The sequence below is a fragment of the Aptenodytes patagonicus genome, chromosome 5 (genome assembly GCF_965638725.1).
Source record: "Aptenodytes patagonicus chromosome 5, bAptPat1.pri.cur, whole genome shotgun sequence".
Classification (NCBI taxonomy): domain Eukaryota; kingdom Metazoa; phylum Chordata; class Aves; order Sphenisciformes; family Spheniscidae; genus Aptenodytes; species Aptenodytes patagonicus.
The window spans coordinates 27,912,237-27,938,424 of NC_134953.1; the positions used below are offsets into that span (position 1 = coordinate 27,912,237).

The 26,188-nt window shown below is 36.5% G+C and overlaps 1 protein-coding gene across 9 annotated transcripts in view; it reads right to left on the bottom strand.

Moving 5' to 3' along the window:
* The window catches only part of ATE1 (arginyltransferase 1), an 88,030-nt gene that overhangs the window by 40,147 nt on the left and 21,695 nt on the right, over nt 1-26,188 (bottom strand). For all 9 annotated transcript variants that reach the window (XM_076339157.1, XM_076339156.1, XM_076339159.1 and 6 more), the window contains exons 8-10: nt 22,073-22,105; nt 15,321-15,502; nt 10,492-10,591 (exon numbers count right to left, since the gene is read on the bottom strand). In XM_076339157.1, the coding sequence (XP_076195272.1) occupies nt 10,492-10,591; nt 15,321-15,502; nt 22,073-22,105 (315 nt within the window). The remainder of the gene's footprint in view (nt 1-10,491; nt 10,592-15,320; nt 15,503-22,072; nt 22,106-26,188) is intronic.

The following is a 26,188-nucleotide window of genomic DNA, read 5'->3' on the forward strand; positions in this document are numbered from 1 at the left end:
CATCACCATTTGAGGGCCTTAGACAGATGGCCTAATTTTAGACATCATTCTCTAGGACAGAAATGCAGACATGACAGTAGCCCTCAGGTTTAGAAAGAAGGGTGTTGAAATAAAAAAAAAATATATGTTTTTTAATGTGCATGGTAGGTAGGACAAAATGTAATATTCTTTAGGAAGAAAAATTCAGGTCAGACATGAAGAAAAAAAATCAATGGGATGACTAATAAAGCACAAGAATATATAGGGATATAACCACCAATGCACAGAGACCTAAGTTCATTGAAGGAGACTTTTGGCACACATATGTCCAACGGGTCTTAAAAGTTAACACAAATATAGTTGACCCTGCCTTGGAGTAAGGGGATGGACTACATAATCCCCCATGGCCCTCAACAAGTCTACTTTTCTATGATTGCACTATTCCCTCCTGGCTCCAAATCATTCCCCTCTATAGGAGTCTGGGACTCTCATTCCCAAACACTGATGTTGAACTTTTTGCAAACTAGACTGTTAGCAGCATTGTGTTTAATATCAGGATTGAGGATAAATAATAGAACCTTATTAATATACTTTTACTTGGAGACTCAGTACAGTCACCAGCTAAACAAACTCAGACAAAGAAAATAACCATTCAAAATAATGAATTGTCATCTAGATTAAATGTAACACTTCAGAGAAGTGTACTGTGATACCTCTGTAAAATTAATGAGGTCTCAGTAAAACCAGACCTCATTAAAGTATCTACCATTAAATCTTTCCTGGAAAATTGGATAAAAAAAAACATCTCTTGTGTAGATTAACTGACTTGTCAGCCAGCTCCTACTGTAAAGACCACAAGGTGAAATACGGCAGAGCCAGGAAAGGCAGGAGTTCCTGGCTTTCAAACCAAATAAATTCCTCTTGACAATATTGCCTAATTAGAGCTAATGCAATCAGCAAAATAGCAAAAAAAAGAAAGAATACAATAAGAGCAATCAGATTTGAAGTTAAATGAGAGATCCAATACTCCAAGTGTTGCCAGATTCAATAAATGTGGTGCATAGATAGAACTAGCCAGCGTTTCAACGACTTACACTTCAGTGACAGATTTAAAGGGCTGGTTTTTGTCCAGGACACAAGAACGTTGTTATTTTGCCCAACAATTGAAAACTGGAATGGCTATGAACAACTTCACACAGAGACTATGTTAGAAAAAGTGAAGAGCATTATCTTTGTAAATATATTTTAACCTTTTGCATCATGGCATTGTAAGATGTCCATCTCTGCATATTCAAATTCACTCACTTTTGGGAATACCCACAAAGAGACAGGTAGACAGACAAAATTCAGAAGTAAAGAATGCTAACTAGTGTTTGAGAACCATCCAAAAATGATTAAATCAACAAAAAAAAGAAGCGAGGCTGACAAAGCAGCACTTTATTCATTTGCTTGTTAGAAACCTCAAAAATACACTCAATTCCATGTATTCTTACACTTACTAGGAAGGACTAATGGATTTATAGAACTATAACTGGAACATTCCGAAACGTGAGTTGTGACTTCATTCCTCAGATGAAGAAAAATTAAAGACACGAGTTGTGAAGTATATTATTCCTCCTCAAAAAAAAACCCCAACCAAACAAAACCCACACCTCTTTTGTCTATATATTTCACAGTTTACAGTTCTCACTTTAATTGCTAATAGTTGCTATGGAGTCCCCAAATAAGCCTTCAAATCAGATTTAGTACAAGTCAGCAATAAGCAGTGAATTTATGACTATGCAGTGTCATGAATTAGACATGATAAATTTCTACCAGCTATTATCATTCAGAAGATGGTTTGCCTCAGGTTTGTTAACATGATCCTGAATAAACCTTTTTAGCAGTTCTTTTTGACAGAGACAGAGAAGTTACCTCTAATAACTCTGAAAACATCCACCGGTACAGAATTGGCCTACAATTTAACAAACCATACCTCTTATTCTTGTACTTTTGCAAAAGTGAGGTTAGATGCTAGTTTACTTAAGCCTCACCCAAATTAACAAAATCACATTTATTAAATAAACACTATAAGGAAGTTGTCCCAAATTAATAAAATTCCTGTAACAAGTAAAAGGTGTAGAACTGCTAATGTGCATATGTAGGTAGTTAATACCATCTCTAGCACATTTCTATGTTTATTCTTCAGAACATCTGAACTGTGAATCCTGAATATATACCTCCTTAAGCACAAACATATTCCTGTTGTATGCAGAACAAAGAATCTTTACTGATTAAGATCTTAAAATCATTAATAGCATCAATATTATCATCATCAAAATCATTAAAACATCAATATTCAAGTCTGATATTTAAGTCACCTCATATTTGGAATTACTTAAAGGACACAGTGTACGACTTTGAATATTTCTCTGAAATAACTTGCATGGGAACTGGTTCTTTTGGGGTTTTTTGTTTGGTTGGGTTTGGGTGGAGGGATGTATTTGGGTTTTTAAAGACTGTGTGAAAATAATGTAACCTGATCCAAGCCTCATACAGAAGATAACAAATGGACAGTTTTAAGAGGACCTACTCCTACTCAATAACATTTATTTCTCCAGTACACAGAAGTAAAGCACCAAAAAAAAAGTTCACTCAATTTGAGGATTTTTTTTTTTTTTTTAATAATCAAAGATCATCAAAGAAAAAGTTACAGGTATACAGCTGAAACTGTAGAAAGGCCATGACTCACAAATACAACTTCACTCTGAAAATTACTTTCAGATACAATTCCTTCGAAGCTTGTACAACATACACGCCAAAAATTCTGCTTCTGGACACATGTTTATTTTCTCAAGGGGCAGTAAAGTAATGAGAAAGAGACTTGTTCACTTCAGAGGTCAGCTGAGACCTATACAACAGACATTTCTTTCTGCCCTGATAAAAGTCTACAAATAATACAAAGAGGCATAAATATACATACTATTTTCACTTCAGTTCTGCTACACTTCAATCATCTTAAACTTCAAGTAAACAACTGAAAAGAAATCCACATTTCCAAAATTAGAAAAAAAAAAGCCCCAGGGACTTGCTCATTTTTCCCAAAGGAGTTCTAACTGACAAAAAAAAGAAGTCCTGATTGCAAATATTTTAAAAGGAAAAATAAAGTTAAGAAAAAAAAGACATGGCTGGGATCTGTGTTTGTTTCTAGTAGAAAAATGGGATTCCAACTGGTTTTAACCCTGCAAACACTGTGTGAAATTCAGCAAAGCTTCAACACTCGCACCAAGGAAAAACTGTAATAATTCACCAATTACACACAGTATAAAACAGCAGCTTAGGAAACAAAACAAGAAGTAATTGCATTCACTATCTTTACCTGCTATGAAAACAACATGGAAACTGATATTCTGCTTTTAATAATTATATTTTCAGTGGAAATCCACTATCAGCATTCAGTAACAGCTGTTGCTATCCAGAACAGAGCATCTCTTTATTCCTGCTTTTTGATGCTCATAATAATGTAGTTTTCACAACCTGACTAGAAATGTCTTAAAGAAAAAAGAAAAGCAACCCAGAAAGTGGCCTCAAACACTTTGTAAGATGCTGTTCAAAGTAAGAAAGAAACACTTTAAAATATTTATCACTAGCACTACAACAAGAACTAAAGAACTAATAATTTTTCACCCATGGTATTTTTTATTCTGCCCCACATTCTCATAGTTGTTTATTCCAACATGTTTAGTTCCATTTACTCAGTGTGGGCTCTAAGTAGTTAGTAAGAGTCTTCCAGATGAGGAAAGGTGAAAGGAGAAAGCTTTTATGGAAGAAAGGAACAAAAGAAAAAAAGAAAAAAGGAAAAAAAAGGGGGGGGGGGGGGAAGCAGCAAGCTGTAAGGGACACTGCAATCCTGAATATAGCATATGACTTATCAGATCCAAAAAAACAGACAGCCAACCTTCTAGTCAAAACACATTTGATGAAATATATGAAGAGAGATAAGGACTTTTTGCGTTAGTTACAACTTGAAGAAATATTAAAGCAACTTGATTTTCAGAAGCATTTAACACACGTACACTGAGTCAATCATCCAAAATACTTTTGGAAGTCTTGGCCAGCCACTTTAAAAGACTTCTTAGAATCCCTTTGGGTTTTAATGCCAAAACTCCAATATAATTCAGAGTAGTCTTTTTCCTCCAGTCACTAACCCAAACCATTAGAAGGAACACATGGGGTAACTTCACAGCTCTGAAGAAATGAATGTTCACTCTTAGCTGCTGATGCTAATGTAGGGGAGTATCCTGGCCAGCGGGGAAGTTTGGTGAAGAAACGGAAGGAAGGAAGAAGGGAGGCAGTTAAAAGTAATGTTAACAAGACATACTGATAAATAGGGACTTCCCCACACACACACTCTTCTTCAACTCATCATTTTCATGGCTTTATTATTATTGTATGTTTCTGCCTTTGTTTATTATTTTGTTGTTTGTTTTTAACAGTCTTGCCAAAAAAATCAAAACCACTGTGTTGCCAAAACTTTTATTGCTTTCTTAGAGTAGACAATGTGTTTTCAACCCAGATATTTCAGTTCTTTATTAACAAATGGTGTTGCAAGCACAACTTGGCACTCTATAAAAAAGTACTGACTTTTCAGAATATTTAGTTGACTATTTATTGCCTGTTTATACAAAAAAAATTGTTTTGTACTAATTTGAATGCATATTTATTCCTATAAACTGACAAAATTAATCCTGGAAAAGCCACTAGTACAAGCGCTAACAAACTTAGGCAGAGCAACTCCAGTCCTCCAAACTACTCTCAGCTTATCATCTTTTCCCATTATCAAGGTAAACAGTAATACCAGCGAGAAAAGCAGGCTGACAGCTGGTAGCAACTTCAATATGTGCTGAATAAAAAGACCAAGCATGGAGGTATAAAAATGCCAGCTTTATTTGTGTGGAACTAGTGACACATTTTGCAAAGCTGCCTGCCGCTCAGTGGCAGAACCGTAACAGCGTGTGCTTATACCCCAAAAACCGTAGAGGATCACATTAAGTCACATCACATTAAGTCTCTTTCCCTCACACATTTCAGCTTATACAGCAAATCCAAGCTTATTGAAAAGGTTAACTAAATTCCATGGTCAGAAACAGCAAAAGAGTTAGGACAGGCGAGGATGAGCCAGACCTTTGTGGATGCCATGGATGTGTAAGTCCAGGCTACCACTGGATGCATTTCACTGCTGCAGGAGGAGTGATGCTGAAATTCCTGAAAGCAGCCAAAAAAACTGGCTCTCGAGTGCCATAAAATTCCAGGGGCACCGCTTACGACCACAGTCAGTCCGAGGTATTTAGTTTAAGAATGATTAATCACAGATGAATCAGCCTTTTGTTTCTTTTCTGACATTTCAGAACCCTTTCTAGTATTCCATCTATCTGAAGTCTGGCCATGCCTTGATACCAAAGGAGACTGTTTGAAATAATTCCATTTACTTTGGCCTGCATACAAGTCTGGATAAAGATTTCAGTCAAAACACCTCTTCACATCATAGAATGGTCTTAAAATGGTACACAGAGATAACAGCAAGACGACATTAAATCTGTTACAACTTCAAAGTACGCTGATGGTTATTTACAGGCTTAGCAGAGTGACTTCAGGGAAAGCAGATCATTGACCAAAACAAGTAGTGATATGTGCTCCAATTGCAGTATTCGTATGCCAATATTGATGACGAAAAAGCCTCGGAAAACCCAGAAGTAAGGAAACTCACATAGAAAACTTCACCAACAACCCCTTCCCAATGCAAGAACTTAGAGGAGAACTTGATTTAAGGTGAGCAGAGGTCTAAATGGCAAAGGCAGGGCAGCAAATACATTTATTATTTACACCAGAAGCACAAACCCAAAATCTATTTAGTGTCACTCACCACAAGACTCAAAATCAGTATCAAAGAACTGTAACAGAAAGAACAGAAGGGATCTCAAGGAGTTCAGTAGTGACTGGAAAATGTGAATTTAGTAACATAGAGCCATGGAGTAAAATTTTTTACTTGGAAAGATGCAGGACAAAACAGAGTATCAGTACAGGAAAAAAATCCAAGATCCTCTCAAGCATCTCTCCAATACGGCTGTTCGCTAAAGGTGGTTCTTTTATTTCAGTAATTCTATAACTATGTTTGTAAACAAATGTCTTAACTGAAAAGCATTAACGAGTACAGATACAGTACTTAAACACAAGAAGCAAGCCTGAGACCAATATCATCCTACAGTAAAATACTTTCTTGTACTTAAAATTTTATCACAGACTCCAAAATGCATTAGGAGAAAGACTTTGCATCTTATGAGTCCTAGACAATTTTCCAGGAGACTATTTTCCAACATAAGAACTACCACATCTAACAAAGCCCGAAAAGTTTTACCACAAGGTCGTGAATTTCTTCAGAGAACCATTTTAATCTTGTATTACCCTAGCCTACCCGGGAAAAATGGAACCAAGCCATCGCTTAAGGTTTTTCATAGCATTTTTCCATATTAATATAGTTAATAGGACTACAGAAATCCTTTTGTCTCAATTTAATGTAGATTTTATTTTACCAGTTCATAAATATTAACCCATACATGGGAACAAATCTAAGAGAAGCTGGGAACTAAGAAATAGCCTAATATTGCAATATATTCCCTTCCCCCATCTTATGTAATTTCACCAGTACTCCACTGTTTTAAAATCACACTGCAATCAAATGCAAGCTGTTTGGGAACAAAAGGAAAGGGAAGGGAACAGAGAGTTGAAAGAGAGCTTTATTTTTAAAATTTCTGTAATTACATCTGATCCATGGGGTGGATGATGCTCGTTAACCATTGAACTTCCTGCCTGATAATCCAGAATTCTTGAACTCTATTACTGAGCCACAGGAATCCTGACTTGGGGATCCTCTTCTAGGACACTCAGGCCTCCAATCTTCAACTAGACTACACACTATTTATGTCCAAAATTGTACCATTCATGGAAATAGAATACTGTAGATGAAAAGGTCCAATAATGTATTGTCTGCCAGTTCAGCCCCTGACCTGCTCAGCGGTGGCTAAAAACATTCAGCAGCTGCACGGCGCAGTTGCGCTGTGAGCAACTGGTGTGACGTTCTGGCCATATCGGAAGGCGACTGCTCAAAGAAACGTTCTTGAATAAATATATAGATATCATTTTAAGAAGAACTGTGTAAAAAGCAGAACAAGCATACTAGCAGCCTTATTAAAAAATAAATACTTCAACAAAATAGTCTATCAATGCCTTGGACCTCCTCAGAGCACGCAACATAACCAAGATGACCTGATGCAGAAGGGAGGAGCTGTTACTGTAAATGGCTCAGTCACTGGTATATATGATCACCTATTACCAATGCTTTAAAAACTGATGTTTGACTATTACTTTACAACCACAAAAAAGTTAAAATCCAGAAGAAACATCTACAATTTGCATTCCAAGAAAGTACCCATGCAGAACAAGGCTTTAATGCTTGCCGTTGGATATCTATACCTCCAATCTAGGAGTCGCGTATTTAAAACCAAAATGTCCAGCTATGTCCTCATGTGCACAATATTAATGCATCAGTCTTGGATTGTAATACGAGTACAACAGTTCATTGCACAGATCCCCAATTGTTCCAACCGTGTCTTGTACAGAACACTGAGTTTTACTCCAAGTGGAACGCTGTCAAACTCCTTAAATCGACATCATAAAGTCACTGTTCCTTACACATCCCAATTCATCAGCTATCCCTCCTCAATCAGCAGGAAGACAGAGAGCTGTACAGTACAAACCAGTAGTACTGCGTTTCCGTCAAAAATCAAATACAAATGTCAGCTTAGGCATTTCCACTGCTCACAATCTGTGACTAGAAGGAGGAGAATTTTCAAAGATTTCCAAAATCCTGTGACTTTACTGTAAATAAGTATAGCATGCATTTATTATTCATAAGACACTGCTTATAAAGAAGTGATGCTGTGCCTAGCCTCCATTTCTAAACATCCTACAACAAATAATTTGCAAAGAAAATTACAAGCCGAGGATAAAAACCAGTGGTTAGCTCTTGAGCTCCTTCCTTTTCTTTCCTTCATTTAATTTGCTTACCTGACATCAGCTTAACAAGTTACCTACAGCCTGTCATTCTTCCACACTAATATCATTAAGGGAAGGGAGCCTCTAACATCTCTATTAAACTGGAATAAAGCAAACATGTAATGCCTCTAAGGCAACCAGGCATTACTGAAATTACTTAATCCGCAAAGTCAGTACTTACCCACCCTACTTTACCACTACCAATCATTTCACAAGTGTAGTAGCATTATCCAGACGCATTTCAAAGCTTAGTTTTAAAATTTGTTTCTGGTGTACTATTTCAGTGACGGTAAAGTGGAACTACAGAATTAATGTCAACCTGATTTTTAATTGCATTACATTTGGCCACTTCTAAACCAAATATACACAGGAAAAGAAATATAAAATAAAATAAAAACCCTTGCAATTCATTTATTAAATTATTACTCTCCCAACACAGAGCATTACTTACCTGCTATTGTGTGTGTTCTAAATATATATGTATAGGCTTTCTTCTCCCCACCCCCTGCCCCAGTAATTCTCATACTGGGCCACACTTAATTACCTAAGCACATTGACATGTGTAGGTTTCTGGAAGACTAAAACGTATATTCTACCAAATCACAGTCATTTCAGATAAGTCATTAAGTCTAAGCAAGGCAAGAAAAGGAGCTTTTGTGGGAAAAAAAAAATTATAATAGTCCCACTACAATTTATTCAATATCCATTATTTAAGAATGAAAACTAGATGCATCATGAGAGTCTTATATTCTTGATGCAATCATTTCCAAATAACAGCACAGGCCCAACAGAAGAGATACCACATTATAATAAATAATACAAATGTATAGTGGCTACTGACGTTAGCGCCCAGTTTTACAGCATTTAATCTTCATATTTTAATAGTTTGCTGGCTACTTTAATACATTGACTCATGTATGAGCTTTGTTTAATCCATGTGTACAAAGCTCACGTTTTTTTTTAAACCGTATTACAAGCGGCTGAACCTAAAGTTTCTTGGCAATGACCTTTTTCAGAACTGGGACACTTTTGGCTGTTATAGTCAGATCTGTTTCTTAAGTGCCCTAGTTAACTAAATGCATTCTTTTTACAAGTTTTGAACTATGTAGGTTGTAGACTAGACAAGGGCTGTTAAATTGCAGCGTCTCAACATGAACAAGTCATCCCAAACTTTTAACTATTTCCAAAAAGTAGAGCAAGTAATCAGAACCTATCGTTCAAGCTGGTTGATGCGATAGCCTTTAAGATAATTCAGAGGACAGAGGCAGTGTTTTCCAACTCACCCATTTGCTTCCCTCAAACTTAATATTCTCTTTGTTTGGCCAGCAGATGTAGATGATGAACTCAAGCTGGCAAAGGGGCAGGGGGGGGAAAGGACAGACAAACATCTAACAAAAGGAGAGGGAGGGTTTTGTTATTTGTTACTTTCAGAAGACTGAATCATCATGGCCACCTGTAGCATAGGCCACAATAAAGCTGAAATGGTTTTTCCTTCACAACCATCACTTCAATGAGGCTCACAATTTTTGGATATATTTGAAAACTTGCTGAAAACACTGCAGATTTTTAGCACGCTTTGAGGGGAAAAAAAAGAAAACACTGTACCTCTTACTCTAGATTTCATGAACTTTGTATCTTTCCACATTATTAACAGATACATTTGGTTACGTGTAAATATTCAGCAAATTTCTGTCAATGTTCAGTACTCTGAAATTGTATCATAATATTCAAAAGGCAATGACACATTTACAAATAAAAGATACCACATTTATGAGATCTAAAAAACACAGAAGAGAGACGCCCTTAGGCACTCAGGTCTAAACAAAGTTGAGGCTAACCGGGGTTACAAAGGAGGTTTGGTGACAGATTGATTATTCTAAATGTTCTGTGGACTCTCCTGACCCTTTCCTCAAAAATCTGCTACCTGGCTCAAAATTGCTGCTAACCTAGCTTCTAACTGGTTTCATCGGCAGAGCAAGTCCCCTATTTCTAACAAAAAATGAAGAGGAAAAACCCAAGTACAGCGAAGACCACAAAGCCACGTTATCACTGCCTATAGTCACTAAGCAACAGTTCCACAAATATGCAAACCTAAAAAAGGGAGAATTTTAGTCTATTGGAAGATATACTGTAAACATGAGATAGCCAGGTAACCAAATGACAAACTATTATCTGACAGCCTTGAAAACCTCTCCATGCGAACTGCTTTTAAGCCAAATTGTAATAAATACCACATGCGGCTAAATTTAAAAAAAAAAAAAAATCCTAAGCCAAGTTAAATAGTAACCAACGTTCAAATTTAACCATATAAAGTCTACATTAAAATCCAAAAAGACAATTACAAAATATTATATTACTATGAACACTGTCAAATGCTTTGAATAATAGTACACTAAGGAAATAAGTAAAAACATACTTTACCTTGTATCTCATTTTGGGGCATGAATGAATGTAGAAACCCATATAATAAAAACAGAGATCAGGAGCTTTTTCATGAAGTTGCCTAGTAAAAGCAATTTCCCTGTGAAAGGAAAGAAGAGACAAATTACTTTCGAATACAATTCTTACATTCATTTTACCTCTTCATATTGAAATATTTTACAGCTACCTGGCTCTTGACCTATTTAAAGCACTAGACTTCTATCAAATAAAAAATGAAGGGAAACTCAAAACTAATGCTTTAAAAAAACCCAAAGATAATAAACTGAAAATTAATGCTTAAAAAACAAACAAACAAATCATCAAAATGCAAAACACTGTGTCAGACTTAAAAATACTTTCATTTTTGTGTTTTGTCCTGCCAATTGACTGACTGGAAATTCAAATAGAAGTGACCAAGAGCCTCTACTTAACAGGTTTCTTGTTAATATTCACGTACACTGGAATTCTACAGAAATCTGGCCCAGCTATTGTACACAGACTGGATAACGTGGCTCAGGAAAACATCAGAGTATTTTTAAAAAAACAAGATTCAAGGATAAGCCTCTTGTTTGTTCTCTTATTTGCATCCTAGCAATTTACATGTAAAAACATCCATCTTTATGCAACAAAAGGTATTCTTCACCTATCCCATGTTTGTTTGTACAATTTTCTCATTTATTCTGAAAGATGTGTCAATGGATTCCAAAATAACTTTGCTTTTTATTTTACTGGCACAAGGAAAATATTATTACAAAGATTCCACCAGTGTTTCCACTATAGTGCTCACTTTTACAGCATTTGTTACTTTGCAGTTCATATCTGTACCAAATTCGATAAAATATGGATGCTGGTTCTTACTTTCAATGTCAAAAGGATAAGAGGATATAAGCACATGCATATAGGAAGCATGTACAAATACTGGGGTTTTTTTTATCACTTAATATTAAGTTAGTAATGAAGATGTTTACATACACTGAAAACCTAACATTTCAGTTGCATGTAGTTTGCCAAGACCATCATGAGTCCATGATAACTCTGTATCAATATACATCCGTTCCGAGAGGAGAATGTCTACAAATAAGTTACTCCATATCTGAAAATCGAGGTAAATACAACAGATTCCAGAAGTGATATTTATATACTCCCAAAAATCTACAAACATGCACTTCATAGATATAATCTTTAAGACATGGCATAAAGTTAAACCACCTTACTGTTTCATGCAGATTATCCTGGACCTAATTAAACAAATACCTTTCTGCAATTCAAAAAGCTGGAACACTACAGGGAAAAAACATTATCTTTGCATTTCAAAATCTCTTAAACACTCTTTCCAACTGGACTACGTGGTCTGATTTAATAAAACAAAAAGACTCAAAGTGAACAGAAAGCGAAGTAAACAGGCCATAATGTAATGAGGTAAAAATTGGGCTGCAGCAGCAGTCTTACCATGGGCAACAAAGCTTCACGCAAGCGAATTAGTGCACGTGATACCAAAGCTAGCTTGCTTAGAACTACTGCTAGTGTCTTTGCATGTGCCAGTCTCCAGTGACACGCCCTAGGTACTCAAGTTCTTGCTCTACCTTTCATTGATCTATTCGGCCAACCCCACTCCAGGCAAAGTTTTACTGGGGGGATGCTAAAGCATCCTCCTCTTTCCTCTGTCCAGGAGTGTGTGCTGTGATCCAATGCAAGAGAATCTTCCCACTCCATCATTTTAAACCAGGAGCAGCAATCAGGTGTCACTGTAATGCATCACTCACATCTACATGCATTCGTTCCGCCTAAATTCCTATGGAAAAGGGACTACAGACTTCCAATTACCTTTTTGTAAAGTTTTCAGTTATGGTACATATCTGAAGAGTTATAATGGCTGTTAGTGCTTGGCAAGAGTAGCCAACTAGTGAGAAAGACACATATTCATTTCATCAATACAAAATTCAGACAGTATTTCAGTGCCACGTAACCCAATTCCAAGACAAGTTCAAGTACTTGTCCTCTTACAAAATAGAGATTATGAATACTATGCTTGTCTACTATTCATGATTTTAGGTAGTAGGGGGAACGTTTAACTTTTTCCTGCAACTAAGAATAACCAGCACTCAATATTTCTTGATGATTTTTTTCTTCCTTTGGTAAGACTGGTATTTCACAAGTAGCTGCTTCTCCCCTCATTCTTTACTTACGTGCCTACATATTTCAAACGATCTTCAAATCCCATCCTTTCTACGACTCAGCAGCAAAAATTCTCAAAGTAGCATGAAGTGCAAGTGACAGGACTGCAATGCAGTTTAACCTCCTCGGAGTAAAATTGGCAACAGCTTTGAAAGTATCAGATTCCTTTGCAACTTCCTAAATCCTCCCTAACTCTCAAGGTTTTTTCCCCTTTTTGAAAGAAGAATAAGGTTGGCTCCCTCCAAGACTGTTAGGAACTCATTTTTATTGCCTTAAATGCTGCAGAATTTATAAGCTGCTTTTTCACTAGTTGAGCCACACATGCATGTTGCACCGATAAAGTTTTAAATTTATTATGTAGACAATTTAAAATCATTTCAAGAATTCATAAGCATAGATTATGTCAGTCTATTATTACATAAAGTAATGCGATATGTACAAATACTAAAAAACAACTCTTAGGAGGACTTAGTATTTTATGTTGTATGCTCACCTTGCATGGAAAAAAAAAATAATCATTCTAATTTCAAGTATCTAGCATATGTAATAAAATACTTCTAAAAATCTAGACCACTAATAGAAAAAAAGATCAATTCTAAATCATAGGAGTTCCAACATTTTTTTCTACATTTGTTAATTCTGATTAATTTTATAAAATCACCAGTGCTACTGAATGCCTCAGAAAAATGACAACTCAGGCCCTGTTAGACATAGACCACTGGAGATGCTACAGCAACGGCTACGTTAATGCTCATGACGACTTTGAAGTTAGCACTGCTTTGCGCTGGAACTGAACCAGATGACAACCAGAGGTCCCTTCTGGCCTAAACTCTTCTGTGATTCTACAGTTGCTCCTTCATAAAGAACCATTCTAGAAGAAGGTGGGGAGAGCCAACAGGAAGGCAATGTTATCAGCTCTTATTAAAGGTGACATACTTGGAGAAATTGCACTTTAGGACTTAACTGATCTAAGAGCTTACCAGAGAGTGGGAGGAGGTCCTGCTCTCTCACTCTCTAGCCATTCTCAGCTGCGTGTTGTGGCTCTGCCACAACTCTTGCACCAGCTCTGGTGTTAACAGGTTCTTCACTGAGCAACTCAGCTCACTAACCAGGCTGCTAAAGCGAACAGTCTTCTGCTCAGTAAATTAAACTGGCTAAATGTATGGTTGCTAGAAGCCCAGCATATAGCAGAGATCGAGAGGAGTGATTGCAGCACCTCATTTCAGCAGCAATAAACCATTAGACTAATGTCAGCAACTTAACAGTGAACTTTGTGGGAAAAACCCTTTGACATATGCATTTGAACAACTCATGTAAAGATTATTCAGAAATCGCAAAATTCACCACTGTAAAGAGAATACACCCAAAAGAATAATAATTAAAAAAAAAAAAAGATTCTTAGGAAAGCAAAAGATCCTAATCAAAGTCTAAACAAATTATGAGTGATTAGACTTCTGAGAGATTAAATTGCACATGGTTTATTAGTTGTCGGAAAAGTAAATGAAGTAACTGTGATAAGAAGAGGTTTCCTAAAAAATAGTGTTTGTGCTTTACATATTTCAAAAGCCATGTCATATTTACCCACCCTGGTGGGTAACACTAAACAATAGCTAAGAACTCCACCTATAGAGAAGATGCCTCTCAACACGATGCCTTGGAGAAAGAAGACAGCTGGATCTCACAATTCTAAGCGCTTCTTTCGTACCTGAAAGACTGTAGTGCAAATCTCAACAGGTAAAGACTTTTGCTAGAACTTCTCAGACCTAGGAAAACTTGAAAATAGACATGTCTGGCACGAGGTTCAAACCCAGTTGCTTCATGAGAACTGCCCTGGGAACACCACATGTCTATGACCAGCTAACTTCATGTAAACAGAGAAGCAAAAAAGCTAAGAAAAAAATTGATATGCACAAGTATTTCCACTCGTTTAAGGGTTTTTTCCTTACAATAATAATGGAATCATAAAATTGCTTATGGAAGAAAAACAGTAACTTGCAATTTAGCATACAAGTCTTATTCACAGTGAAAAGCACTACTCACTATTCCTACCATTTTGCAAGACTGGGTTGATAGTTAATTTAAGGCTTTAAAATTCATAGGATTACTCTCTCCATCAGACTTTCTAAAGACAAATATAATGAGATTAACATACCTGAAAAATATACTTAGTGCTAGTACAGCAGGAGACTACTAATTCAGAAGACAACGGTTTTTAGGTACTCCACTATTTATGATCTCAATGTGCATAAAACTATAAAAGTGATTAATTTCATTTGGAGACTGGGCTAAGAAAAAGGTCAAAGGAAAATTTACTTCTATTCAGACAAAAAAGGGGCTTTTACTGCTGAAACCAAGCAATACTAAATTATTTTCAGGGGCAGTAAAAACTAGGTATTTCATTTCTGAGTGTTTTTTTTAATCTTTAAAAGTATTTAGCTAACTAGAAAGATACAACCCTATTCAAGGATGACAATTAAAAATTTATTTAGAATGCAACCAACTGTAGAGAATTAAAAAAGAAAAAACAACCAACCACAAATACTTTGCTAGAGATAGCGTTACCACTATATGTTTAGACTGGAAATAAAAGCTCAAGTTTAGGAACAAGTATCAAATCTATTACATCTAACCAGATAACAAAAACGTCCTCTTACCGTAATGCAGAGTAGACTCCCAAAGATAAGAAAGAATAGTCTGGATCATAGTACAGATAGACGGAGGACACGCAGTAGGGCAGGATATCAATTACACCGACAGCAATTATCTTCCCATCCAGCCAATACTGCTGGTGGAAAGAACCATAGCCACATTCTGGGCCATTTGGTGCATTCTCTGCCTAAGCAAAAACAAGAGAAGGATGTAATTGTCAGACAGGTAGACTTTCAGCATAAAAACAATTTTAGAAAGAATTTTAAGACAAAAGTAAATATTGTGAGAAATTACTCCTGCTATCCATGTTTAGAAAAAGGAAGAACGGAATTTGAGAAGTAGGGAAAACAATGTAGGTTCACTGTATCATTTCTGACCTTCATTGTACTCATGATCAGTAACCTCTACATATCACCCATGCCAAACATGAATCTGCAAACAGCCTCTGCCATCTAGCATTTATAGTACTGAAATGATAAAACAACAATGCGATTCATCAAGTTATTAATGCATTATTACATGCAAACAAATTCTGTGTATATATCTATTTTTTTTTTCCCCCTCATAGTTTGGCCTTTAATTTGACCTACTTACTCTTCAACAGGAGACGAAGCCCAAAGGCAGAAAGGTGAAATGCAGACATTACATTACACTATGCTGGTGCTTCCCAAAGCTGCCTCAACTGCTTAGCTCCTCCAACACTTTGTGTCACGGCAATGACCCTACTGTTTCTCTCCCCCATGCCCCTAAGTACTGGAAGCACTTTGGTCACAGAAATTCAGCTTCTCAGAGTGGCCATTAAAGTTGCTTGAGAAGAGCACTTATATAAAGAACCGAACACCTTACTCTTTACTTGAGGTTTACTCTTTATGATCAACGAAACAACTTTTATCTAACAGCCTGAAACTCTCTGTTGCAACAGAAACTGTGGAGCTGCTTCTTTGTCAGCCCACATCAGAGTATCTTCTGCAAAAACACTAAGGAACTTGCTATTCTTGGGCACTGCGGTTTTGGATGTGCAGTGAAGTATGCCTCCGGACGGGGTAAAGCACCTAGAGCCAGAAACTGATGCTTCAAATTAAGAAAATTATCTCCTAATTTAAACTGTATTACACAACCAACTTTGTCATGCCATTTTCTTCCACGTCAAGTTTACTTTAATCCTGAATTCCGCTGTGCTCAACTTAATTATCCATCTAGTCATGTTTTTCACTGCATTGCCAGATCTTCAGAAAGCTGCTTCTCACTCAATAAATCTGACAATATTGCCTATTATTACCAACTGTTTTGCATTACAACAACAGAAGGTGGGTTTAATCAAGTATTTTGATACAGTAGCACATACTGAAGAGATGATGGGCAGTAGAAGTTATTCTAATTGGTACCACATGTGTCAAAAGAAATCAATCACGTGAACAAAAATCATTTCAACTGACTTGCCCAGCCAATAAGTCCCAAAGTAAAGGCCATATAATAAAATGTTTGCATTTTATGCTTGTATAGCATAAAACTAGATATGGAGCTACAGATACTGTAAAAGTGAAACGATCAAACATTTGAGAGCTGAATCTGCAGTATACGAGGATATTAGACTCAGATACTAGCATATTAAACTGGGTTTCTTCTCATTCAGGTAAAGCCTACTTATTCAACAGTTATGGTTTCATACAGCATCCTCAACTTTTCAGTAGAGCCAAATGAAATCACATGGTCAGTAGTAAAACTTTTAAGCTGGGACACAGTCAAGTAAGATTTTCTCAAAGGATTTCTCAGCATAGGTTAAGTTCTCCTCTCAGCTACCAGGGTGCAGCCAAGTGACAGAAAAAATGAAACATCTCCTGCAAGCCAAGGGGAAATGTGATTGTTAATATACCACAGACTTGCTTAAATAAGTTTCAGTTAAAACAGGTTTTCTTTCTTTGTCAAAAACTCAACATACAGGATTTAATGAATGTTAAAAAAGATAGTCTAAGCCAACATGGAAAAGTTTTTCACTCAAAGCAAAATCTTCTGAAGTTAAACAAATGCTGTGGCTGTGTGTGACCCCAAACCTCCAAATGGCATCGCCACCAAACCCCTGCAAACTGAAGTATTAGCATCAGTTAAGAACTTCTAATAAAGTATAAACCACGGTTATTTCACTACTGCAGTTATAATGAGATGTCATGAGCATAAAAGAGGCGATGTTCTGCAACAAACATAATAAGCACAGCACCGATTTCAGGCAAAATGTTCAGGGATTTCTATTACATTAAGTAAATAACATTTTTTTAAAAAGTAATGTTTTCCTCCTCCTTGAAGAGTTTTCATACAATGTAATCCTTTGTAATGCTTGTAGGTATTATATTTTCTCCAATTTCTCAATGAATGCTTGGCTCCTTTAACCTAATTTCTCATGTACCATCCAGGCAATTTGACATGAAGCAGGTCTAGAATATTAAACGTTTTGCTGAAGCAGGTTATACCATTTCACACTATTCCCATGTCCACCTGGGACTGTGTTTGTCAAAGGTGATGTAAAATATACCAGTGACATCAGGTGAGCAAGCCCCACCAGGAAGAGCTTACCTTATCTACCTGAAATAATACATATTAGCCCTGGAATCAATCCAGAGGGACCAACTTATTTAAAATTAACAATTTATACTCAAACTTCAATACAATGAATTATTATAATCTGATGATATTGAAGCAATCAAAAAAAGAACAACTAAATCCAGGACAAAAATTAAAACAAATAATTTTCTCTCCAATGTTTAGACTATAATGCAGAGAAAAATACAATATATTCCATCACACGTTAATTCTGCCTGTCTTCATATTCTGCTAGCTAATGATTCCGTGGACACATTTGCTCATATTTTATAATGCATTATTAAAATTTAAATATTTAATAGCAACTAGTATTACATATTGCCCCAATTATTACACCTCAATGTAGTAACTGCTTATAATTGACCTTCAATGATGGTGAGATCACTCAATTTTCTTCAAAGCACATTGGTCTTTCTCTTTACTTTTAAGAGATGTTTTACTACTTTATTATTACTATTATTATGGAAATTGCACTTGTTAACCCGCATGCCAGACCAGTGTGCAACTGCCGGAGGCACTGCATACTCACCTACCAAAAATGGGTCCTGACCATACTAACTGCATGATTATTTTTTCTCTGGAAGGTTTCATGAAATTTCCTATTCTGAACTTTTCCATTTTACCCTCTGCTGTGGATGGAGGGAGGAGGAAGATATGAAATCCGTGCTATCCCTTACACCGAGAAAAAAAAAAAGCCAGGAAACCCTTGACTGCTACACTCCGGTGGAAATTTTATGCCGAAGAAGAGAAATGATTAATTCCAGCAGTTCCCTTCCCAAAGGCACACATACACACAACCTACCATATGGTAGATTTCTATCTCTTGGTTAGCAACATATTTCCTTTTCACTACTACATCCTCCTTTCACTAGGGATTAGTGGAGATGCTGTGAAAGCAGCCTACAAATACAGGCTGTGTCAGCAGAGAGGTAGCACTGCATGTTTTCATTAAAAAAAGCCAGCAATGCACCCTCGCAGCAAAAAAGGCCAACAGCATCCTGGGCTGTACCAGGCAGAGCACTGCCAGCGCGTCGAGGCGGGTGAGCTTTCCTCTCTGCTCAGCACTGGTAAGGCTGCATCAGCAGTGCTGGGTCCAGTGCTGGGCTCCCCAGTACAAGAAAAATAAGGACGTATGGGGGCGAGTCCATAAGGGCCGTAAAGATGATTAAGGGGCTTGAGCATCTGAGATATAAGGGGAGCTTGAGAAAGCTGGAACTCTTCAGCCTCGGGGGGAAGGTTTTATCAGTATGTAGAAATACCTGATGGGAGGGAACGAAGGTAAGGGAGCCAGATTCTTCTAAGTAGTTACCAGTGACAGGACAAGAGGCAATGCATGCAAATTAAAACACGTGAAATTCAATCTGAACAGAAGGAAACAGGTTTTAACTGAGAAGGTCATCAAACAATGGCACAGGCTGGCCAGAAAGCCTGTGGAGTTCCATCCTTGGAGATATTCAAAACCCATGGTCCTGGACAACCTGCTCTAGCTGACCCTGCTCGAGCAGGGGGGTTGGACTAGGTGATCTCAAGAGGTCCCTTCCAACCTGAACAATTCTGTGATGCTGTATCAAAACAAAGTAAATCAACTCACTGCATCAAAACGTTAAGACACTGTCTACAGAGCTAACTTCTGTACTTTATTGGAAAAGTATAGTATTTGAGCTATACTGTCAACTATTTAATCAGGACAGTGACAGTAAGCTTAAAATGCTAAAAAGATTTGTGAAGCTGTGAAGGTACGAGGGATTTAAAGTCTCTTGCTATTGGAGTATCACCACGTAGACATCATGGCAATGTCTACACCACTGTAAGGAAAAAAAAAAAAAAATATGAAAACAACAATTTGCTAAGACCTCCAAATGAACTGAGTTTTGATTTAGACCTGAGCAGTGTATTGAATGTGACTGAAATATGACATTCTACAGAAGGTGATCCTGGGAATTCCAGACCTGTAACCGTATCATTTGTTATTACATCTCCTAAAAATTAACACACATCAATAAACAAAATAATGTGGAGCAGAAGCTGATGTGCTTTTCAAAGAGCAAAGATGTAGATTCACAAATGCCTTTCAGTTCTTTAGGATTCAGAAACATCTCAATATGGATAAAAGCAAACAAAGTGAGAACAAATGATCATTTACATAATGGAAAGCAGCTCACTTTCCATCATGCTGGATATATTCTGTTCTCCATACTGGTATGTGAATCACCAAAGACTGAACAATGTTGCAGCAAACTGAGCTGATAATTTAAAAGTATTCAGGATGGCTAAACAAGAGCTGAGTATAAAGAGCTACAGAAAGATCCCATAACACCGAGTGATTAAAAAAGGCAGAGGAAATATCAAATGTTCATAAATGCATGGAACATAAATGCATGGGGAAAAAAATATTGCTATATACACATCTAAAACAATGGGTATAAATTAGCAATTCACTCAAAAAGATGCTTTTGAGAGCAGTTTTATGAAATCATTGATTTAATGCTTAGCATCAGTCAAAATGGAAAAAGACTAAAGAGCAATTAGAGAAGGATTTGAAAACAAAACAAAAACCCCCAAAAAATCATCATTCGACTGCATAATTCCATGGCACATCTGAGTACTGAGGCTCGTTCCAACTGTTGTATCAAGACGACATGGAACAACTCAGGAAGGACAAACACAGAGATGACTATTAATGATGCCGACACAACCACTGGCCCAGAACACCCCCCCCAATTCACTGAGCACCAAAACCTAGGAATCCAGCCTGAGCAGTTAAGATTTTCCCCGCGCCCTTCTTCCATAAACACTCTCACTTTAGCAGCAACATGGTACCAGGCCACACCGGTTTTTGGTTAAGACTCCCTCCGTGCAGTTCTCCTATACTGAACCATTACAACCTTACCTCTCCAAAGAAGGTAGTATTTGCACATGTGAAGTGGTAAAATGGCAAATGTTTAAATGTAGCTTTTAAGACGAAAGGATGAATAAAAAACCCCAAACAGTTCTCTCTACATTATCCTGTTTACTGCTAGAAAATTGCCTAGTTTTCTGCTACTACAGACTGTATCATTTTTTAAACTATTCATTTTTTGTGCCAGAGCCCATAGCCAAAACTGAAACTAAACAGAGTAATAAAATGAGGAAATAAAAAAAAGACAGGAAGAGTTTGGGTGTTCATACTATTTGCAGCTAATAACAATATTAAAAATTCAAAAAATTACAAATTGAAATCATGTAAGGTTTAAATTTGATTTTAAATTTTTTTTGTTCAAAAGAGTAAACAGACTACATACTACTAGACTTGCTTGTGGCAACTGTTTCAGAATAAAGAATTTCAAGAATCTCTTGGCCTCTGATATACAACCCCTTTTATTTAACTTCATCTAATTGAAGACATCTGTAGTGGTGCCACACAAAATTTAATTCAAGCTTCAAAATGTCAATAAAAAGTGTCTGTAAGAAACAATACCGGTATAAACCTGGCAGGGAAGTGTGCATCAACATCTACGTAGCCACACAAAATTAAGAATATAATGGCAGTCTGCTGCCTGAGTTGACGAGGTGATAAAAGCTCTTTTCCTATAAAGTCTAATGAGCTCTATTACTCTTCAGCTTTCAGGAATGTAAAGGCCAGTGGACTCAGCAGAGAAAACCAACAAACTCTCCACACATGGATTCATTCAAACTGCAACATATCAAATTACTAGCGTAATTACTATAACCTGACAATTTCATTACAGTCATGCGGTACTTAACTCTTTAAGACTAACAAGAAAGACAGTGCAAGAAATCCGCAGCAGTTTGCTTACTTGAAATGAAGCAACAGCACCTCTCCTAAACTTTTAACTGATTGCAGTCACATACCAGTTCAGTAAGTTATTTAGTAATACATTTTTTTTCTTTCATAGAAATAAATCAAGAACAGAAAAGACACAGCACTTTCTGCTACTGTTTCCTAATGCAGTGATATGAAATTCAGTGGTAGCTTATTATCCAGCAAGAGAGTCCTCTGACTCCTTTGAAAACACAGTGCCATCTTCCTTACCAGTCAGTGATGATACAAGTATTGTGACACCCACCTATACCACCTATACCATAATGGGTTGCTGTCTACAGAGAGTGAAGAGGAAAGAATACATTCATTTCAAAACTTGCATCTAGAATGAATACATACCTCCAGAGGAGAATCACAGAGGAATCGTGTGAACTGCATCGAGGTAGGTTCATCAGAAATATGTGCCCAAGAAGACGGTCCAAATATGCAAAGCAGAAAACCAAGAAAAATATTAGCAATACTTCAGGATACGTTAACAGTCAGACAAATAAACTCTTTCAAAACCATATATTTTAAAAACGCCATCAGATTTTAAAAGTTAAACCCAAATTTCCATAAACTATCTCCCACTTTCTATTTTGTTTAGAAGTACAAATAGATATAATAATTAACCACCCGAAGTACTTCCTTTCCATAAAATAGAAGAAGATTTTTAAAAAATGTGATGCGAGAGAATTATCACCTTGTAATACAGGTCTGTTTCTGGTGTCTTTAATTCTAAATTACACATTACCCTTCTCTGTGACTGCCTGCAACAGGGAGTCTTTTCCCACTGTTCCATTGGTACCTGCCCCATCACTAAAGCAAGGGGGTTAGGGCCCTCATACCTCTTAATATAAATTGATTAAGTCTATTTACATTCAAAATCATAAGCAAGCCTGGTTTAAGTATAAAGAAGAGGAAGAAGGAAAAAAAAAAAAAATCAATCAACTTCCTGAAAGTGCAAGCATTTTCAAAACTCAATTCTTTACTCAATACAAAATGATGTGCTGCAGATAATCAATCAAAAAGGCAAGGTTTTAATGATCTGGAGCTTGTTCAAGATTTTGAGTAATAAAATATAATAGTTATTTATTTACCACCTCTTATTTACTTGATACTAATACTTCCTTATTGGTGGATTCCACATTAAACATGTTACAAATTTCTGGTATGTATTTAACCCAAAACACTCCTTTGTTAAAAAGCTAGTATGTGTTACGCAGTTTAATTCCTCCTCTTGTAATAGCTGGATGATTTAATAAGGCAGCAGTTCGCAAACTACAAAGAAACAGTAAATAGGAACTTTTAAGTAAGAGTTTGGTAAAAAGAATATATAGACACACCCACAAAAACCTGATTGTTGTCGAGATTTTGTTGTCAAGAATTCTATGAATTTGAGATTAATTAAAGAAGATTATTCTATTTAAACAGGAATACAAAAAATGGGGTGATTACTTGTCAGTCATCCCATTTTTCCCAGGGAAGGGGAGGAGAGGAAGGAAGGCAACAATAAGAAGTGCCAATATTGTAAGGTGCTGACTTAGGACGGAGTTCCATATACAGCCTAAGTAATTAAAACTTTCTCTTTTCGTCAGAAGGTGCTATAAAGCACATTTTAGAAATAAAAACACAGCCTCTGGTAGAGAGAGATATATATATCTCTCTCGATCTGCAAACATTAACTGGACCATTCTCATTGAAGCTCTAAGTGAACACGACCTTAACCTTCCCTAAAACTGTGTCTCTAAGAAAGTGCATCTGTTGATGCTAAAAGAATCAAGACTTTGCAGAAGTTGCATTTCCCCTCAAACACATAGCAGCAGCTGATCCTATGGATGAATGGTAAACCTTTGGACACAGACTTTACGGAAGAACACTGAATTTCTATGAGGTGCTGGTGAAGACAGGGGATTGTGCATTTTCTATAATTAACCATTTCAGATCTAGTCACCACCACTCTAAATTACTCAGAGTTTAGAAAAACAAATGACTGCGATATCTTAATTAAATTCTAGATTTTTTTATTGATTTGGTGGATAATGAGAGAGAACAAGAGAAAAAAACCCCAAATAATACTTAAAGAGAAAAAAAAAAGTAATGCAAAATTTGAATTATTGAGTTATGTACCCATAAAAAAAAAAGAGTTGCAAATTCCTACACTGCGAGTGCATCAGTCCTTACAGCCAGTGATTTTAGAATGTGCAGGCTTCAGAAAAAATAAACCATGTGTTATTAATTTTCATGTCAGAAGACCCCCAATAGTTCTTAATCTGTAACTTTAGCTTTATAGTGCAAGTTAAACCCTATGGGTGAGAAAACTGAGCCAATGACACTTTTCAAATAGTTTTATCCATTCTCCAGGCTCTGCTGTACAATCCCTTGGCTTTGGGGGTGACGGGAGACTTTTTAAGTGTACCTGAGCATAACTGCTGCTTGCCAGGGAGTATATACTGTTACAACTATCTACACTGCTGGCTAGAAAAAAAAATTCTTAACTGCACTTGAATTTGTATCACAATCTTTAGGGGAAAAAAAACATTGCAATTCTTGTTAGATATTATTTCACCTGTTGATACTTGCTAAAGTTCTCAGGTTAGACAATTTTCTTAATCAAGTCCTAGAAAACTTCAGAAGGCTGTGAATCTTTTCTAGAAGTCGATTAAGAAACAATTACCCCAAAACCCAACAATTTTTTGCTGTGGGTTTGTTGTGGATTTTTTTGTTTTCTTTTTTTTAAGGAAGAACTTAATTGACACATAGAGCTGGAGAATTTATTAAATACTTTAGATCCACTGACCTGTGCTGTTATCTTCTCAACCCTTACCCTCCCCTCCCACGCCCAAATCCACAGCACTTTCATCATATCCCAGGAATATATCTAGTCTATACATTTATTTAAACAGAAGTAAAAGTAAGATTCACTTTCTAAATTAAGAAACTCATTTAATACTGCAAGATTATTATGAACACAATTCAAAAATGATTCAATAAACCATGAAATACAGTTAAAAGCTGGTATTGCATGTAAAATAACTCAATCTGTCACACAAGCACAATTAAAATTCCTTTCACAAAGTCACGCTTTTCTAATTTTAATTTAAAACTGAATTACATAAACTTTAGGTTTTTAAAAACTATATAACACATACATGAAATCCACAACACTCTTTCTTTGGTGCAAACTAATTACACTTGCCAGAAAGAATCAACAGGACAACAGGAAATAAGTTCAAACATAATTAATAAAACTAAGAGATGAATGCATCACTGAGAATTAAATCAAAGGGAGGAAAAAAGGCAGAAAAATAAAAGGAAAGTTTGATCCAACCCAAAGCTACTTGCTCAAGTAAAAGCACATGCACAGCTTTAAAAAGCTGTAATAAAACTAGAGTGTTAACACCTGCTTCCTTTTACAAGTGGGGGAAGATATTCAGGTGCTTTGGATGCTAAACAGGAACGGGTTTCACCGGGTAGCTCAGTAACTTTCTGAAAACAAGGGTTACTGGTGTCACACAATGACATCATAGCCTTCTCAGGAAAAAAAAGCTTTGAACTGTCATCACCGGCAACTGCAAAATTATCTGAGATCTTCAGTGCGAAGATATCACAGAAAGGTGTTCATTTATAATTTTCCCTTTGACAGTATTAGAGTTTGCTCATATTTGCAATTCACTGTCAAGGAAAACTGAGTATTTGCCCTTTTCCTTTGAGTAAAGGAAGGGTGAGGAATGGATACGGGACTTTTTTTTTTTTTAAATCTAATCTCTGAATGGGATTAAAATAAACCAAGGTGTTGGTTGTTTTTTGGTTTTGTTTTTCATAAAGGTGACAGGCTCATAATAAAATAAAAAATAATGTTATGAGTTTCCATACAGAATACAAGTCATACAACCTACAGTTCCAGTGTATCACCTTCATGTGTACCAAGCAAGTTTATTCTCTCTTCCCTGTTTCCAAGACCAACATCTTCCCCATCTTTGGAACTAAAAGTGGCCAAACGAATCTTAGTGCACCCACTAACAGAAACTAGCCATGAAGAGATGGCATTCTTTCTAGAGGGCTCCTGGCATCTTCCCTATATATTCATTTTATAAAGTTTTTTTCCTCCTCACGTAGGGCAATCGTTAGGTATCTTACATATGCAGGGAAACGAAGAGCTAGGATCCTTGTAGAGAGGAGAGAGGTTTCTTGGGTTTTGGTTCTCTAGAAGCTCCTTTCCAAGTCAAACTCTTTTCCTGTTTCATCCAGCTCCTCTTGGCTTCATGCAAACCCTGCATGAGTGTGCAGGACATCCTGCCACCACCAACGAAAGGAGCGATGTCCCCCTTTTGAGCTCTATTACTTTCAAGACATTGGCACTTCCCACAGGTTAAGAATAAATAGGTTTTTGCTCTCAGATATTAACCCTTCCTTGTTCATCAACAAAAACTGTTTCTAAGGCAGTTTACTTTTTAAAGAACTTGGTCTGTAGTC